The 20,349-nt window shown below is 42.4% G+C and overlaps 1 protein-coding gene across 1 annotated transcript in view; it reads left to right on the top strand.

The window, feature by feature from the left end:
* LOC119178170 (uncharacterized) overlaps nt 1–18,124 on the top strand; it is a 41,187-nt gene extending 23,063 nt beyond the window's left edge. Inside the window, exons 6-9 of the mRNA XM_037429347.2 lie at nt 9,325–9,434; nt 10,087–10,178; nt 13,004–13,143; nt 16,457–18,124. Of these exons, the coding sequence (XP_037285244.2) occupies nt 9,325–9,434; nt 10,087–10,178; nt 13,004–13,143; nt 16,457–17,781 (1,667 nt within the window). The 3' untranslated portion in view covers nt 17,782–18,124. The remainder of the gene's footprint in view (nt 1–9,324; nt 9,435–10,086; nt 10,179–13,003; nt 13,144–16,456) is intronic.
* The last annotated feature ends 2,225 nt before the right edge of the window (nt 18,125–20,349 follow it).

The raw sequence follows: 20,349 nt of genomic DNA, 5'->3' as shown, positions 1-20,349 counted from the left end.
GGAATCGGAAAAGGCATCGTGCCACAGTTGCACCCGGCAGCGGCTAGAAGGAAACCATGAACTGAGCGACTGAGCTTCAGCTTCGGATCGTCTGCAGCTCAAAAGCAAGCCAGTGGCAAAACGAAAAGCAGGGCAGTCTCATTGCCATCACTATTGAGTAATGGCAGCGCCCATGCTTGCTGAACAGCGGCGGTATAGCGGCGGTTTCTGGTGGTGCCAACGCGTGTTTTAGACTTCGTTGATGCATTTTCAGGCCCTGAAAATGCATCTAAATGTTGAAGATTGGGTTTACTGCATAGCAATAAGTATCTGAGGCTGGAATTACATCGTGAAATTTCGTTGAAGCAGGACGATCGAAGAAAAAGTGTTCGCTGTGGCGACATTATTTATGCAGTGACTCCTATGGACTGCTGATAGGTAATTGTGAATTTTTCGTTATAGCAGCGCTTGTTGTAGCAAAGTTCGACTTTATATGGAGCAATATTGAATTTTTCATTGTTCACCTTCATGGAAAAATATGTGAAATATGGGAATGCATTAAAACTATTCCTCAAATAAACTTTATCCATAAACCTTCATCCAGAAAAGCTGTTTCGTAATTTTTCTCCTCCATCATATCTGGGTTTGTAATCTTATGTGGCAATACCCCTTAAAGGCTCTGCCCTTTTGAGCTTCTGAAGTTAAGAACCCCAATTCGAATATTTTATTAGTTCTTTCATGAAATGCCATCTCATTAATAACAGTATGTCTCCTGGTATGAGCAGTTGTAATTCTGTTTTAATATGTGTATCTCTCAGTGGCGAGCCTGTCGCTAATGTTCCTGGCGTCAGAAGGCCCATTGTGAAGCTGCTACACTATGCTGCGCATGTGCCCCTCACTTTGCGGCCCGGTGATTAAAAAAAATTTCCTTAACCATACTTTCCGGGGTCTCGATAGCTGCTGGTTTAAAGATTAGTTTCACATAATAGTGAAGCAGTGAGTGAGATAGCAACAAAGTGTTGTTATACGAATTAAGGCTTGCAGTCAACTCCTGGGGATGCGATCTCTCTTAACTAAAGAAAAAAAGGAATGCTGATTTCAAGGAGTACGGTCACTTTAGGCATTCAAGTCTGAAGTGCTGATCTGAGAGTCATGGGATCAAATCCAGACTGTGGTAGCAACATTTTCAGTGGAGGCGAAAATGCTTGACGCCAGTGTATTTAGATTTAGGTGCATCTTTGTGTACTTAGACTTAGGTTCAATAACACCAGGTGGTCGAAATATCCAGAGCTCTCCACTATGGCATCTCTCATGATCGTATCATGGTGTTGAGATGTCAAACCCCACTATAATTTAGGGATTGAAGTGGTTTTCGTGCATTCAGTTCCCTATACGTGGAGAAGGCATTGCGACACAGTATGTTCATGACCTGTCTCCTGATGCCAAAAAGCAAAATGAGTGAAAACGCTATAATCATTCATCATATTTCCACCTCGTAGAGCAATAAACGAGAGAGTAACAAGCATGGAGAATAATAATAAGGCAGCTATCAGTTTACAGGTGTGAGAAGCGATAATAACCTGAAGGACACAACCGAAACCAGCTGTACTGCTCATGCTCACTTGGATGCACAAGCTAGAGCTGGTACCCCGCATTGGGAAGACATTGCCATCGAAAAAATTCCATGTATTTCTAAAGTGACAGCACATTTCAAGCAAGGAAAATGATTGAAAAAGGCGCACTTTTTAGAGATAATGGCAATGGCATACAGTGAACTCCCATTAAACAAAACTTTTTTTAAACAAAATTGCTGCTGAAGTGGAACAACTGCCTCTGAAATCATTGGTTTTGTACTTGAATTTGACACCCCTGCTTATCTCTCGAACGAAATTCCTTGAAATGAAACATATTTTTCTGGTCCCTTCAGGTTTCATGTAACAGGGGTCTACTGCATGTGCATGGCATAAGCCCAATAGTGCCTGTTAAATCATGCCATACATGTACAGCATAATCCCTCAGAGGTTAATAACAATTGGCTGTCAGTCCCTTTAACCAACCCACTTTTGATTTGACAATTTTAAAGGAAAAGACAATATTTTGCCGCCAACAATTTCTAGAGTATAAGTTCATGCAAACCTGTGCAGCAGTGAGTTATGGCAGCATTTCTGCATTTATTTAAATAGAAAGATCGCAGATAGTCTCGAACCTGGGGCACACACGCGCAGCTGTAGGAATGCAGACAACTCCTGCGCTGATTTGAAGTGAATTGGTCATGTCGAAGGAGGAAGGCTAGAGTGAGAATTCAGGAAGGCTAGAGTGAGAATTCCTGCGGTTGTTGAAGCAGAATTTACATTACATTGCTCATTGCAGTAATGCGAAAGTCTTGTTCACTGCTTGTATATGTAAGTAAGTCCTGTATAATTGAAGGAACACTAAAAAGAAACGAGAAGTACAGCTTTAAAGGAAGACGTGGCTACGGAAATTATCAATTTGGTCAAAATGTTCAAATTTTCAATTTATTTTCTTCTGATATCTTGAGATTATATTTTATTACATCATGGTGAAATATTAAACCAAAATAAGTTGTCGAAGTTGAGAAAAAAAGCATTTTATGGGTTGGCTGTTGTCGAAATCTATGACGACAATTAATCTTCAGACAATGCAAATCTGCAGCTTTCTCTTGGCACAGAACCAACATATTGGCATCATCGTAAGGAGGACAGATTCGAGCTCAAGATGGCCACAAAGCTGCATTTCTCCATTGAAAAATAAAGCCAGCTCTCTACCGAGTTTCGTTTTCTTAGCTTCCAGCTCCAATTTTTTTAGCTCCATTTTTTTTTAAATTTTTAGCTTTCATTTTTTTAACAGTTTCTTTCGGTCTCTTCTGTGCCATTTCGCAACAAATGGAGATGTCGCCATTTCGTTTCTTGCACATAAATACTGAATTATTGGTGAATGCCATGAAGTTGCCTATATCTGTGTGCACATCACAAAGATTTTTATAACTGGCTTTTTGTAAATGTTTTAATAAAACAATATGCTCAGGACATTTAGAAAATTTTTTGTGTGCTTACTTAAATATGAAAAATAAATATATTATTACGGCAGAGAATGGGCCCTTGGGAATATCCTTATGCAAGAATTGTAACAAGCTGATGTCTAATTAATCAACTAATTTTGGGATGACAATGAGATTCTATCAGGTGTTGTAACTCAAAAACTGCATTAGATAGCTGAAAACCGTTTTCAGTTATGATATGAGAACAATAAATGGCATGTGCATGCCAAATTTTATCACTTTATCTCAATTAACAACGTAAATAGTTTCAATGCCATGTACTCCATTGTTGATGCTGTTGTAATCGCAGCTGTGCCATTCTTGTTGTGAACAGAGGTCTCAATAAGCGAAAGAATAGCAATAAGCTGAAGGAGGGGGCTGATCCCCCTTCAAGTTAACCGCAATCGACATTTGTGACATTGGATATCACAAATGCACTCTAGTCGTGATTAATAAAGAGGTAATAATCAGTGTATATATATATATATATATATATATATATATATATATATATATATATATATATGCGCAAGATTATACAGTTGGATAGTGCTACAATGCTACAATGAACATCGCTTTAACGAAGGATTTTTTATTTCCTATCAGCTTGCCACATAGAAGTCAATGCGTCAAAGTTCTCGCCACAACGAACCATTTTTTGGGGCTTCAACGCTTCAATAAAACTTTTGCTCACTGGAGCGCGACTTGAAAATTTGTCTTACGATAATTTGAGCATATCATCAACCACGAAACTTTCGAACATTAAGTCTGCTTTGTTTGCGCCCATTGCTCGCTCATATGAGAGCACCATTGTTTGGTGGTGATGGCGATGCGGCTGGCCACTTTGAGGCAAGGTGCAGGCTCGCTTTGCTATGCCGGAGCCACAATAGCTAATCCTCATTCATTATAGATCACGCGTTTGCAGCGTTGCAGCGCAACAAAAGCACTAAAGCATCTTTTCAGCAGCCAAAACCTGTCATTTGTGCTTGTGCACTCGTGTGCGTCACGGCGGCCTTGGCATGGTAAACGTTCAACAAATGTGAGCACGGACAATTACATTGCAGTTGACACGGACGTTATTGTTCATCATGAACTAACTGACTTGGTAATAATTGAAGAGGTTCGCCGTAACACTGCGTCATTGGACATGAAAGTGAAGCACAACACGCATCGGCGTCACCTTCAGCCAGTTCATCACGAGCGATAAGTCCGCGTCAATGGCGATTGACTTATTGAAGGTGATGGAATGGATGCATTTGACATCATTCACACTTTCACTGGCACCTGCGTTTACGACCCCGCGATGCACTTGCTGACCATATGCAAGCGTTGAACCGTTGCGCTGATGTCCAAAGGAAGGCGGCATGAAATGAATGCATTTGACATCATTCACACTTTCACTGGCCCCTGCGTTTACGACCCCGCGATGCACTTGCTGACCATATGCAAGCGTTGAACCGTTGCGCTGATGTCCAAAGGAAGGCGGCAGACGAAGGTAACAGTCTTTTTCCGAAAATAAACCATGTTTGTGGAGGGTGTAATCAAATGTGACAGTGTTCTGGGGTAGATTTCGCCAGAACGAAATTTGCGCTTCAACGAAATTTTTCGCGCATCCCATCAGTTTCGTTGTTGCAAGGTTTGGCTGTATACACCTTTAGATAAACAGCTTGCGGCAATCAGTCACTTCATTTTCTCTCAACAAAAATTAATCTTTGGTGTCTATAACGCTAGTATTAACCTCCACAAAAGCCAAAGTCATAATGAGCGTCTCTAAAACCACTATTAAAAATTACTACATTAAGGGCAGAATTACACCAGAAGCGCTAAGAATTCTAGCTAACTTTTGCGATGGGCAGGTTGTTCATATTATACGGACGCCCGCTCACTCCTTCGTTACCGGGAACGAAATCGCGCACGACCTGGCTCGAGAATTGGCCAGCCAAACAGGCGCAGCACGGAGCGCAGGGATGGACAGAGACTGCATGGTTAGTTATGAGGACATTACAAAACATTACAGACAAGGAAGGGCCCACTTCCCAATGCCACACACTTCACTAGACAAGCAGCAGGCAATAGGTATGGTGCCTCTTACAGATGAACACGTTCCTGTATCCGGTCGCTTTCTATTACCCGCACGTTTACTCGGATATGAGTAGGCTTTGTCAGCAAAGGGCACACCTTAATCTATACTGTGGGCTTGCGACAGAGACGAAGGGCGAAGTTGAGAATACATTAATCGAGAACAATGGGAGCAGTGCTAACGTCCGGACCCTGAAGTGCGACTACAAGTGCTTCGGCAAGCTGAGGATGCCACCAGAGCGAAAGGACTCATGGCTGCCACTTAGGGACAGCAGCCCATGCTTCCAAACCTTGCCATTTTCAATAAATTTATTTCCTCCTCCTCGCATTCCATCCATACTGCACGAGCGTGAGGGATCATTTCGTGTTCCCCTTGACTGAAGTCGTTGAAATGCACTGCAGTCTTCATTGCATGGCCGTGCAGTGGCCATTTATACACGCGATAATGTGTCGTGGCTCTCTGATTTGCTCAGAACAATGTTTGGCAACATTCCCTTAGACGCTCATTTTGAGGCAAAAGAAATTTAGGAAGAGAAAGTTGGACTTTGGTTATGATTTTTTTGTTTGCACCATAGGTACAAAAATTGCATGCAGACTTGAAGGCCCATACCTATTTCATAACATCTCAACTTTCTGTTTTTCTTCAGTGTCCGTTTAATACATTGTGATGTCAAGAAAAATATCAGGTGTTGCACCAAGGGATTTAAACAAACACTTAGCATGGCAATGTAAGATAGGTTTTTGAGCTTGTCATGATAACTTCAATGTACTTATGATTTCAAGCAAAATAAAATTTATTTCATACTCACTCTGGAAAAAATAAATTCCTGGGTGAAATTTATACTCATCTGAATTACACTTCTATTATCACTTTCCTCCATGAGTTCAAGCTGAAGAGTGGAGTTAATAAAGCATCTGCCTTTTTTCTTGGTTCATCGTTTTTCATTTTATGATGCTTTTTCAACCAGGCTTCGTGCATAAGACAATGGTTGCTTTGTGTCTGCCTGGGTATAGAATTTCTACAAGCAGCTGTGGGCAAGATTTCACATAAGCTCATACAGAGCAGATGAGAAAATTATAAAAAAAAATTTGCAGAACACTAACTACTTTAAAAATAATTTATCTTCATTAAAACCTTATTTGAATGGGCTGGCACAATTGTCTTTGTGTGCATAGAATGTTGTGTTGTTCTGCTGGCATAGGCAAAAGACATTGAATTCAAGCTCAGGAAGGAGGAAGCAATCTGCTGTGTGGAAGACATATTCTTGTTTTGCTTAAAAGTTGCACTCACTTAGTTTAACAAGATTTTGGCACGTGCTCATTAATATTCTTCAAAATGGCGTGGTAAGCTTGCAAGATGTTTTGCTCTTAAATTTTTTTAACTGCTTTAAGGCCAAGGCCTTTTGGACATTACTAAGATGCGGCAAGCATTAGTTTTACGCTGAGGTCTGCAACTTGTTTTTTCTGTTCGGCAAGCAAATGTCTCGCTTTCTCGTTGCCACTTTCAGTATAACATTTATATCTTCCTGTTCTCTTTTTAAACTTTGGTTCACAGAAATTGCTGGGAGCACGCACACTGTGTTGAAACTTTTCCTATTGGTCGCTGCATGAGCATTTTAAATTAAACTAAAGGATTTTCATGGATGGGCACATAACCAGGCCAGGACATAAACGAAAGACTAATTTTGGCATATGCACTTGTAGACTTTTCCATAATATTGTCTGGCTACAATTTTCAGTGTGCTAGCTATTTTATGAGTACATTGAAATCCCGTTAATACGTACCTGCCGGAAATGGCGGCATAACTACGCACTATACGTACTACGCATTAACCACCAGCTACAAATTTTTGCTACGCATTAACCACCAGCTACAAATTTGCATCCTCTGACATGCGTCATCGCCGCCAACACAAGTAGAATTGCAGTGCCACGGGAAATATTGCCTAAAGTGCCCACCGCAAAGCCATTTCTTTCTTTTTGCCAAGGTACAGAAAAGTTTGTGACTCCCGAAGATCCGCCCATAGCACGCGATCTAGACACCGATGAGCATTTCGAAACCACCGTGGGATCCGGGATATGCAGCGTGGTACAGCGACAGAACCATGGAGGAAGGAAACAACTTTCCTTCCTGCGTTGACAGAACGCACACAATCGGCTGCTTGTGATACAGTTGTTCCGCGGTCTGCTTCTAAGCAAAAACTGACGCAGTTTTCTTTTTTTTTTAAACGCTGTACAGTCGCAGAGAGCCAAATCGTTTACTGCATGTCTAGGCAGCGCTTCGCTCACTCTGCACACACCGTGACTGCCGATCCGCTTGCTGCACAGATTTGGCGAGTAGTTTGTTGGGTTAATGCGGCGCCGAAGAGCTTTCCACAAGCAACGTGTTTTTTGTGATGCTCAGCAGTCCTGGCAGCGGACAGAGGTGCGTTTCGGCTGTTGTTAAATAAAAGTGTGCAGCATTGTTCACGGTGCGCGTGTTGGCATAATATAGCAAGGTTTCTCGGTGCCCGCGATTCACAACACTAAACTCCGTGACAGCGAGCTGCTTGCATTTCTGTAAAGCGGTGCGCGCTTGAACACGGTCTTGCAAAACGAAGTGGTAGCGATTGGCACACCAGCACGTTCAGGTAGCCGCCCACTAAAAGCGTGCAGTATGCCTAAGGTGACGCGGTTATCTCCTCGCGTGCCTGAGAAGATAACCGCGGATGCTTACTGTGATAAGGCTTTTCGCCAGCGATAAATTATACCGGCGCATTTTTTGGTGGTCGCCACCTCGCCTTCGTTTTTTTACCCGATGATTACTCGCAGCGCCATCTCTGCAATCGCACGGAACTCATAATAACTTATTGGCTGATCTCCACTCTTATCATCATGACGGAAAACCGTTCACGGCACATTGTGGCGTCTGCAAGTTCAGTGGAGCAGTAAAATGTTGTCGAGCAAAATGTTATTGCAGTACGCAGTTGGTACGCACTAATCGGAAGGCATAGGCCGAAAACTATGGCCTAAGCGGTCCGCAAATGCATTAGTCTCTATGAGACTCGGTCGGGGATTCGACACAACTACGTTTTAACCGTTAGTGCGCTTCAAGTGGGTACGCACTAACGAGGTTTGACTGTATCTGCATTGTATGTAGTGGTGCAGCATAGATATTGTGATGTAAATGTACTGGCTACCTCAGCGTGGGGTCTGTCCAAGCTGAAGGTATAGGTATATTTATTTTCTGACCACAGACGCCAGATTTCTTCATGAGTTGATTACAAGAACACTTGCATACTATTTTTCATAGTGCATGTAAAACAACTCCAGGTTGCCTAAACTAATTTTAGAGAATTTCCCAATCATGTGTTTTTGGACTATGTCACACCATATCATTCATTCAGCTCTACTTTTTAAATAAAGCCAACAACTGATTGACTAGGCTGGAGCTTATGCCTCACATGTGCCACACAGGTTGGGCAGATTTCTTCTCTGGAAAATGTTTTTACTTCAAGTTTGCCTTATGAATTGTATTTATCCTTTAAGACGCTATATACACAATAGTGTGCATTACTCGTCGTCACTACTTGCATCAAGTAGATGCTAGGAAAGAGCAAGATATATTACACTTTGGATGAATTGAACCTCATGCATAATAAACTATTCTTTCTCTAACCTCATCTTGCAGTGTACTGATACATATGATCACTTTTCTGAAGGCACTGCCACGCTCGACGAGTTGTGTGACGTGATGCTTCTTGTGAGCAACGGGAAAAGAAGAATTTTTCTGTGCTCAAAACGAACGTAGCAGAAAAAAATTTGTACTAAATTCCTTGCCAGAGAGCTTATTTTATTTATACAAAGAGTAAGCATCTTTAACATTAGGGTAAAAAGATATTCAGTTAAAGGTTAATTAGAATGAGTTGCTATAACACCCCTAAATTTGAGAATGATCTTATTATACTTGTCGCAATAGCATTTTGAATGTCTTGCAGCAACGTAGTGATTTGACACATCTACAAACAGTTTTTAATAGGTGGCATCTGAAAGGGTTACGGGCAAGCTTGCTGTATAAATGGCAATTCGGTACTGTAAGGAGAACCACCGCACTCCCGTTCAACTTATTCATGCTGACATGCATTAGATAGATACTGATGTTACAATTTTCATACAAGCAAGAATTCTCAAAAATTCATTGTGTAAGATCACAGGATGTCTTTGTTTAGGTGGCATAAGCATGGACCCGCTGGAGTTGATGAAACAAATGAGGGATGATGGACTCCAAATGAAGGCCAGTGCCTTGGGACATGGCTTCAGTGTGAGCCAAGCAAATCAGGTGTGTAAAAGCTCTCCAATATATGAAATTTGCTCATTTTGGAAACGTTTCATCATTTGTATAGCTTGTTTCTTCAGATGTTCTCGTAAGTTTAGCAGTTTCATCTTTTTTGAGGCAAAGCTGGTGCTGAGGACAGAACTCCTTTTACTTTATAATTAGGTCACCTGTTGGCATACCTAAACTCGGTTGATGAATTAACTAATTGTTGCTACTTAAATTTGGGAAGTGACCATTATGACTTGTAAAGCTGATATGTCTTTTAGAGAGAGACTGTGTTACAAGATTTCAAGCTTCAATACTGCTTTTCTCTGTAGAAAGGGACAAGCCAGCACGATGTTGTAGAACATTCATCTTCATTATAAAAACAAAACCATGTAGTATGTATGAAATGAAGAATTCTAATTATGGGTAAGGAAGCTTATAAAAATGAAAAAAGGACCCTTATACAATTGCCAGTTGATCGCATCATTTAGAGACAGGTACCATAGTCTCTATCGAAGCAGGTAGAGAGTTTGGGACCTATTTTTTTACTATTTATTTTTATGTAACAGTAACCACTTGTTTGCCTGTGTGTCTGTACAAACAAGAAGCTTTTCCCTGCTGCATTTTGCATAAGTAGCCCTTTGTTTTCTTTTCCCGTTTCACACGGCAGCTGCTTGTACCAAGTGACGACGAAGATCGCGATGACCCTGAGGTGGCATTCTTGAAGTCTCTCAGCACGAAGCAGAAGAGAAAACTCCTGCTGTAAGACCCATTGTGATATGCATATTATTTTGTCTTTCTCAACATCCATGATTTGCTGAAAACTGGTTTGAGACCGTGTTATTGCAGCACCGGGAGGGGAGGTAGAAGCCCTCACTCTTGTAGTATTCTCTAGTTTGTGTATGGAAACAGTGTACAGTCATAGGCGTATCAATCGGGGGGCAAGGGGGCGCGAGCCCCCTTGTGAGAAAAGTTGGGGGGTTCAGTCCCCCACTTTCGACGGTCTTCACTGCCGGTTGCTCACTGGGGAAAACAGCACGTAAGGCGATCTTTTCCCTCACCACACTTGTCACTCAAATATATTGTTGCGAGCAAATGAAAATGTTGCCAGAAAATGTTTTAATATAGTGCAATTTATCCAACTTTTCTGCTGTGACGATTTTTCTAGAAGGCCCTTTGCGATGCGGGCCGCCTATGCGACGTTTTCGGGTCTTGTGCTGTAGCATTGCAAAGCAGGCTACAGTACAAGGCACAAAATCGTCGTGTGCTGTAGCCTGCTTTGTTATGAATGGGAACGAGAAATCGTTCTATGGACCAATCGGATCATTTGCTGCTTCAGGGAAAGTTTTTTTTTTTTCGTCAAAAATGAATAACATCATCACTGCTCAGTAGAAGCTGCTGTGAGCCGATGATTGTGACAAATTTTTTAAAATGTTTTAGCTTTGCCATACTGGAAGCGCCCGAAAAAAGATATCAGAGCTCCAGGCTCTGATAAACGTGATACGCCTCGCTTATGGTTACGAGGAGCGTTGACAGTAGTTTGCAAAGTGGCGACGAATAAAGCAGTGGACTCGAGTACAGTGAGAAGCATAGGCGTATCAGAAGGGGGTGGTGGGGGAGCAAGGGGGGCACGCACTTTTCACTGAGAGAAGTTGGAGGGCTGAACTTCCCCACTTTTGACAGTGGTCACTCTTGGCTGTATGCTGAGGAAACCAACAAGTAAGACGTAGTTTTTCATCACAACCGTAATCCCTCAATTATGTTCTTATGGGAGAATGAAATTGTTACGGGGCTCTGTTACAACATAGTGAAATTTTGCCAACATTGCTGTTGTGATGATTTTTCTTACAAGTTCGTATAGGCAATATATATATATATATATATATATATATCCCAGCTGACGAGTGAGGTAGGCTTGCCCCCCCCCCCCCCCCCCACTCGCGAAAGAGTTGGTACGGCACTGTTTACAGTCAGTCAGTTGACATCAACGCAGATATTAGAGGTAGAGATTGAATGACTCCAGAATGTTACTGCTGTAGGATCCGATCAAATGGAGCCGGAAGGAGCTGTAAAAATATGCTCTGGTGAACAGGAGCTATGTTTAATGAGGAAGATTCATAGCAGCGCAAGTACTCGAGTGCACAACATTGCGGCATTTACATGACTGAGATAGCAACCTGGGGAAGCCATGCTTTATCAGTTTCTGCTACCTTCCTCCAGTCAGGGGCCCAGACGAAGATGGTAATACGCTCTTGTATGTATTCTAAGCTCCCTTCATGTGCTGTGAGGCATAGTGTCAATATTGCATTGCACTGCTGACCTTAACCGGTCTTGTTTTTGTATTATTGCCCTACGATTTGCTGAATGGCTATACAAATAGATTCTAAACTCCTAATGACCAAATTAAGAATGTGCTTGGGAATATAAATAGGTGGTAGTTGTGATTAATAACCAGCGTGACAGCCATGCCTACGTACTTGTGTACTTCACGTGCTTCTTTTTCTTATTGCGAGGATTGGAAAATGACAAGCAGAAATTGTGCAAAAACTTCGCTAACGTGGCCTTCATCAACTTGGTTTAACCAAAAGGTGGGAATAAGTGCCGATAACTCCCTACCCTCCTTAATTTTCATTCTACGCATCCAGCTCTCTCAACATTAGGATGAAGTGGGTTTACATGTGGAATCATAAGAGAGGCAGAAAGATCCAAAAAGAATGAAACACAGACGAGAGCACACCTCATTGACATGTGCCTGCCGGGAAGGCAGTTTAACTTAGCAGTAAACTGTAGTATGCATAACCCGTCAAATATTACGAGGTCGTTACTGTTTTACAAAATTGCAGAAATATATTCCAGCCAAAACACACAACCATGAAATAGCGCACAGTGCTGATTCGAGGAAAATTTTGAAATCTTGACTGGGAAACAGGCTGCTGCCTGGTCACAAAGCATACAAGTCATACGGCTTCCTGTTAACCCATTTGAATGCACCAATCTGCTACACTATGTGAAACTAGCACCACTCTGTTGAAACACGGCACCTGCAGCTACACAAATTTTATTGCCCTCATAACCGTGTACAGCACGTGGCCTAATATAAGCTCACGACATCACTGTCTCGGGAGAGCCATTGTACTATAAACACGTATTTTTCATGAGAGCACCTGTGTGATGAGGCATCTTCATTGCTCATACTGCTTTTGACTACACATGGGTGCAGCAGCTATCTTGTTGGGCCTATGCAGCGAGGGCGAGCTGCTTGCTTTCGTTCCTCGAAGTGACCCAACTCAAAGACGTGGTACAGAAGGAAAAGTCAGCATGTTTTGATTATGACCCATTGAAAAAATACAGGGCTTCACAACAGTGCTGTGCTACGCACACTGGGGAGCAGGCACTTGAAGATGCTTATTGTGATTTGCCAATAGGTGGTACTAGGGTGCTCATTGGTGGCCACCGTCACGCTTCCATCCATTTCTATATATGTATCTGTATAGGCATCACCACTCTTGTGCTGACAGTCAGTGTGGGCACTTGCTCTTTCTTCTCGCTGGCCTTGTCTGAGGTGCAGTCTCTTGCTAATTGCACAGGAAACTAAACAAGATGGCAAAGAAACAAGACGCAAAAGCTGAGAAGAAGAAACGTAGCAAGGACAAGAAGAAGTCCAAGAAAAGAAAGCACAAGCATGGTGGCAAAAAGGGAAGTTCCAGTAGTGAGAGCTCCGATTCTGGTGAGTAGCTTGTGCTTCCTCCTTCTTCCCTTAAAGGTGCAGGAGAATCGGCACCCTCGAAAGTACGCCACAACTTAGGTTACAGAGGTTGTTGTGGTGCGAACAATCAGCAGCTCACTCTTTAGACAATTGGCACCTCAGAGCAGTGTGCACAACTCTTAAAGATGTGTCCAGCATGCCAAGATCTTTTGGAAATTTTCTGAGAGTGTTTGCTGACAGGACTGGATGTGAAACTTTGTGGATCTTGTTCCTTGCACAAGGTAACCCCTAGCCTTGAATTTTTTTCACCATTGCTTGGACACTGCCTTGTGTATATGCATTTGCATGTATACTGGAGGCCCAAATTTCAATATATGTCTGGGTGGCTGTTGTATTAGCAGTTGTATTGTGCTGTTGAGGTTGAGGATAAAGCGTTTAGTATTTATGCATTGTTTGGTCAGCCCTCAATCTCTCTCCTAGAGCAAGGCACAAGTGCAACCAGGCAAATTTTGTTGGGCATATCACCACATGGCAGACAATAGAACAAGGCCCACGTGAAGCTGGGCTTTCAGTGTTGGCACAGTCTTGTAGGTTAAATGATATTGTGCTTGCCATCATGCAGCTAACAATGAAGAGTGGTCAAAATGCATGGATTGGTCAACCATGTGCTTCAGTTGTAGTGCCTAACGAAGAATGTGGCTTCAAATGTTGAAGTTTTTGGTCTGAGTATCTGTAATAGTCCATGTTGAAGCACAGAACTTAAGAAAAAACGTCAGGCACAAGAGTTTGAGCTTGAGCTTACATTGGCATTTCTCATTTCACGCAGCCTTGTGCTTTATTTTCCCCTTATGCATATAATTGGCTGTGCTACATTTTGTTCTAGCACTCAGCTTTGCAGACACACAAGGGACTGGGCTAGCTTTATCTATGACAGGGCCCAATATCAGAGTTGGGGCTAGTCAAGCTGTTCTTGCTATGGAGCAAGATTTTAAAAAATAGTATATTTGCACATGGGGCTCTTGGGACCGGTGCTAGGTTATTTCGAGTGATTCGATTTTATATTTTAATGGTGTGTGAAACTTGGGCCACAGCTTTCATTTTTAAATTAGTTGATGCCCTTGTGCTGCCATTTAGTCATTAGTCTTTTATATCTCTGAAATTTTGCTTGTTGCACTTCTTTTTTTGCATGAGACAGCATGGATGGTGTGCATTCAAAATATCAAACACTTTGTGCCCTCCTAACTTGTCTAGAGCCAGCTAAGTAGATTTACTGCTGTCTCCTGATGTTTTTAAGTTTTGCTGATTGGAATGTGACATAAAAGAGCGCACAACTGTTCTCGGGTTTATTGCTGCGACATTTCAAACCATGTTAGCTAGTAGATAATTACTGTAGGCTTGAAAACAAGCAGGGGACAGCCAACATTCTAGCTCACATTAAAAAAGAACTCTGGATCTGAGTGGGCCATGTAGCGTGAATAAAAGGCAGCTGGTGGTCAGTCATCGCAATGAATGTGATACCAAAAGTTAGGAAACATGCTTCAAAAAGACAGAGGTTTAGATGTAGAGACAAAATTGAAAAGCACACTTGCTCAGTACAGAATCACCGAGCACAGAATAGGGTCATTGGGAAAGCGTTCGTCTTGCAGGAGACACAAAGTAGACTGAATATAGGGATGATAATGGATGTCTGCAAATATGGCAGCCTCACCACAGTGCTGTGAAAGCCACTAATGTAAAAGTATAATATATTACTTTGTTTCTACTCTGAATCTTCGCATAGCTTGGAGACTTGATGATCGCATTGTGTCTGAAACAGCATGTGGTGATGTGACGACGCAATGTTGTAGGTGTCATTAGTATATTGGTTGTGGTTTAAGAAATATGACAAATTCGGTTCAGCAGCTGCGCATGTGGATCACTCACAAACAGTATTAGTGTCCTTTTTCCTAGGTACAGAACATTAGCCCAGCCTATATCCTTTACAGCATTGACTGTTGTTGGCTTCAGCACAATTTTCAGCATGATGAGGAGGTTATGTTGGCGTTATAAAGCTTTCACGAATCTCCAGCAGCACAGTAACATTGTGAGCCTTCACTGATAGTATTGGAGAAATCTCTCGGTTATGTACAGTCAATGTCACAAGCTAAAATATGAAAACATGTAAGAAAAAATTGGACAAGCCTGATTCGTTGGCCAGAATCCTTGAGTTTAAATTTTTAACCTCTTCTAAAATGTGCCAACTATACTTACTGTGCGGTGCAACTGCATATGGTCACAAATTGTCAGGAAAGTCAAGGTTTCCTCAAACCTAGTAGTCTCCAAACAACTGGCACCAAGTGCACATAACACATACACAATAGAAAGATTGGTATAAAACCACCACTTGAAGCTGCACTGTGCCAAGCCCTGAATATTCAGTCCTATCATATCTTCACAAAAACTGCCAGTGTTGTAAGACAGGTATTAGTAGTCTCATCCACATTGAACACGCTTAAATTTAATAACTTAAACATGGGAAGATAGTCTTTGGGATGCAAACAATGTGTAATCATGGTTATTGAGAATTTCATGTTATTTTGTATGAATACCGTTGCAGTGCAAACCACTCTGTAGCTTGCCTGTTATGCTCTGAAGGCACGAAGTGTTTTTGTGAAGATTGTAAGGAATAGCCCAAGTTCAGGGACTAAGTGAATTGTGTGACATTTTACATTTAACAAGGCCTCAGATTAGCAGTCTGTCTGATTTAGTAGTTTTTTTAATACTTTAAGAATTTAATAATCCTGACTACTTTTTTTTTATTGGACAGGCTACTTATTAGTCCAGTTGGGAATTGAAGATATAAGGTCAGGAACGTATTACTAGGCTTGTTTACAGGCAATGTGTAATCTCATATGGTAACTAAATTACCTTCTGCACTTATCCATCAGTGTAGAGCATCATTCATGAGCATTTGTTTAGCTTCAGCTTTTGCAAAATGCAGTGCATACTGCTGCAAAATTAGCTGTAGTTCCGTACACTTTGCAAGGTTCTCACTCCTGGAATTGGACCTATTGGAAAGGATATCTTTGGTTGCTATTATTAGTTTCAGTTTGTTGTTGTCTGGCCACTGTCCAGTTCACTACAGCATTTATGTTGTGTGTATGTGCTGTCCAGTGTGTCGGGTTCATTTGTGTTGTTCTTGCTTGAGTTATCTTTCCTTTTTATTGTCACCAGGTGTCAGTTGTGCTGTCATGTATGCTTTACCTTTAGTAATATGCAATTCTACTTCTGTTTTGTTTAATAAAAGAACATAACTAAGCTGAAAGAGCAAAATTACATTGGTTTCATCCATCAGATGTGGCTAAGCGAAGAAAAGATCGCAAACGGAAGAAGCACGGGGGAAGTGGCAAGAAAAAGGCATTCAAGAAGGGCTCCAGCCACGAGAGCAGTGGATCGAGCAGCAGCTCAGATGAGTCGAGCTCTTCAAGCGACTCTAGCAGTCGCTCATCCTCTTCAGACGGCAGCGACGACCCGCGCTCACGCAAGCGACGGGCTTCTGAAGAGCCTAGTACGACCACAACCGACATGTCATCCTCCAAAAGAGCCAAGCATGGCCGCAAGAAGAAGGAGTCCAAGAGACACCGACATGGCAAGAAAGCCTCCGCCTCGAGTGATAGCGAGGACAGCTCCACTGGGGACAAACATCACAAGAAGAGGAAGAAGCACAAGTCCTCAAAGGAAAAGAAGCCGCTCAGGGGAAAAGTTCCACTCAAAGAGAAGACAAGCAAAGGCATCAGCAGCCTCGTGGATGAGCTGAAGGAATTGCTCCCCAAGACAGGTGGAGCAGGGTCTCTCTTTAATGATGGCAAAGCACAAAAGCCCCCAGGACTGCTTTTCAGTGACCCCATGAAAGACCTGCTGCCAAAGCCAGCTTCATCTTTCTTGGACGATGACATGGAGGAAGCCGTTTCTAGAAAGGACCGGTCTTCCTCTCACCACCTAGCCAACCTTTTTGGGGAGACATCATCGAAGAACGGCTCTGCTATGTTTAGCGAATCACTGAGTGATTTTTCAAAGTCAAAGGACACCTCTGCGCTGTTTGAGGAGTCTTTGGATGACCTATCAGCGAGGCACGTGGCTGAGCCTCCTAACGACATGCCTGCATCCAAGCCGCTGTTTAAGGACACTTTCAAAGAGCTTGTCGCTAAGCCAAGTGGTGGAGCCACTTCCGGCGTGTCAATATTTAGTGGGGACCTTGACGATCTGCTACCCAAAGGGCACGACTCCTCTGATGAAGAGTTGAGGAAGCCACCATCACCTCCGAGGGCAAGCTTTAAAAAAGAACTGGACAAACCACAGAAAGTAATAGATTTTGATTTCAACCTGGAAGGACTTGACGAAGAGCATGGCTTTGGTGGCACTGCTAAGAGTGTCCCCAAAGTGACTGCTGGCGGCAGTAGCCAGCTGATCCATTTTGACATCGACTTTGAGAACCTTGAAGCAAACAGCAGTGTACCTAACAGCTCCAAAGAGAAGTACTCACCATCATCTCCGACTTCGGTTATGAAGAAAGATTGCGGCTCAGACCCTGAGCCTGACATGATGAGTTCCCTGCTAAGGAATCCGTCTCCACCACCTCCTCGCAGAAACAGCAGCTCCAACTCAAGCCCGGACCTGTAGCTGTGCACGTGTTTCGTTTTTATGAAAAGGGAAAACCAGTGCTGTAGCTGTATAGACACGCATTTTATCACACTACAGCTTCGAAATCACTGTCGTATTAGTTATTGTCTCTCTTGTCATGTTTGTCAGGTGGATTACTGTAAACGCAACAAGTTCAATGCTGGCACCTTGTGCGTCAGTGTACATTTAAAAGTTTGATAAAGGGGTAAGGTGACACGGTCTGTTTATTTTTATTGTATCGCACAAAGCACTCTGTACACGGGTGGAACCAAAGATAAGCGGAACATAGTGCTAAGCTTTATTGTAACAAATTTGAATCCCTGTGTATTTAACGAGGCATTAAGTGTCAAAGTGTGGGCTTCAACATGCATCAGTGCAGTTAATGCAGTGCCTTGTTCTGTTTAGTTCTGGTTCCATCTTGTGCATGTCATCTCAACAGTAGCACGGTGTGTTGTATGGCGCTTGTTATCAAATGCGCATTTACCGCTGCTGCATACACATGCGTAAGATGTCTACGGACACTTTTCGCTCGTGTACTAACGTGGGCAGATGTGCGTTCATGAAGAGTGAAGGACACATTTTAGGGTAGAGTGTTAATGACAGCAGCACTGTGAAGATTTCCATCGTATTTGCTCATCGTAAGTAACCACCAGCAACTTTTCTTTGTTTTGCTCTTAATGTTCGAGCTCTTGTTAAGGGAGATAAAATATACTGCAGAGAAGCATTGGTACAAATTTTGTGTGGGAATCTTCACTGTAGCTTGTCCCACTGTACTGCGAAGCCAGTTCAAATTTTAACTTGTGTCGTGCGAGTTTTCGCACTTCGATTTAGTTGTCTCACTGCCTCCCTCGGTTAAATACGCACATGCCTTGTACAGCAAAATACCACATTGGCGTCATTTTACCCAATACACTGTCATTCTTTATTGTGGTGATGCATTTCATGATTAAGAGCACGTGTGTGTATTTCAGCCTTCATGGACACTGTATGTTGCCTAAATAAAAAATGAATAGAGTTAACCTCTTGTCAGTACATGTTACTTCAATATTTTTCTCTTTGCACCCAACCAGTGTGTATGTATGCAGGCAATTTTTCCTCCACACTTTGTCTCAGTGAATATCAGTCCTGGTCTGTCATTTTTATTATTTTTTTCATCTATTTTACATGAAATTTGTCTTGCTGTATCTCTTCTGAGTAGTGACTGCACAAGCTAATGCCCAATGGAAATAGGCCATGGTCCCTATGTGTCTAGTACTCTGTAGAAGCATGTGACAAAAAAAATATCCTTCTGCTGTTGTCATTAATGAATAAAGACACTGGGTGTTCTCCCAAAAGTAAATTAGTGTTGTCATCTCTTCGGTGTTTTAAATAAGTTGCTTACTATTGGCCATTGTCAAAATACGTTTGTATCAACTTTAAAAGTGACTTTCAGCCACCACTACAGAGCCTTCTATACCAATGCCTAACCATTGCTGCATGTATTGTAGCTGCATACCATGCAGTACGTGCTGCATCTGGAACACCTGACCATGTGAGCTCTACTTTTAGTTTAACGAACCACTACTGTCACTATAGTGTGCCATTTGGCACCTTCCTTTATTCACAGCTGGCACTACTTTTCATTTAGTGCGTGGTTTTTATCAGTTCCCTGCTTTTTACAGTTCTCTCTTCTTGAGTTCACTCGACTTGTGCACCGAACAGAGCAGAACAACACTGTGTTTTCTTCAGCAGGGTTTTTCCAATCACCTTGCTGACAAGCTTTCAGTCTGCAATACCTTTCCGGTGCCAGAATCTGCATAAGGTTATTGCTGTTAAAGTAGGTAGCACAAAGGCACAAGCAAGAAACAAGTACATGAGACGAGGTGGCTCTTGTCTCGTGTACTTATCCCTTGCTTGTGTCGTCATTCCTTTGCGCTACCTGCTGTGACATGAATTACCACAAACTAGCCTAGCTCGTATCGTAGGCCTTGCATTCTTTTTGGCATTGCAGTAAATAAGGTGTAAGAGGGCACATTTTCAATAGGTGGAAGGTGGACCTGCACTCGAGAAGACCATGGTTTTGGTATTGTGCTCTAACAAAAAAGCCTGCACTTTAAACTCTCTCAATCAAATTTGCAACGTGTGCCAGCATCTGTAGACGACCTATTCTATAGAGCTCCGTGTTTGTTTGCGCTCTCAACACGGAAAAAATGGTGCCAAGAGTATCCCTGGAGCGGCCGTGTTCTCTTATACAGCGTTTTGTAGAGTTACGCGAGATGGGATCTGAATGAGTTGACTGCCAACCTGACTTCGTATAACCTTGCAATTTGTCGCTATCACATTCATTGCTTCACCTTTTCGGTGAAACTGATTTTGTGCTATCATCCCTGCCACAATCGGGTACTGCTCTTGACAACATGTGCTCGAGTAGTATACATATACACCGAGAAACCTTCTTGAGGCACAGCTAGGTATCCAGTGGCTAGGCACGTTTTGCAGGTTCTGTACCGTTTGTCATAAGTTATTCGCGTTCATCTGTACCTGTGATTGCGTTTCGTGCATAATTTGCGTGTGAGAAACGCGGGACAC

Source organism: Rhipicephalus microplus, unplaced genomic scaffold (genome assembly GCF_043290135.1).
Source record: "Rhipicephalus microplus isolate Deutch F79 unplaced genomic scaffold, USDA_Rmic scaffold_67, whole genome shotgun sequence".
NCBI classification, from domain to species: domain Eukaryota; kingdom Metazoa; phylum Arthropoda; class Arachnida; order Ixodida; family Ixodidae; genus Rhipicephalus; species Rhipicephalus microplus.
Note: the sequence above shows the minus strand (reverse complement) of the source record. Positions and strands in the feature narration are given on the sequence as shown.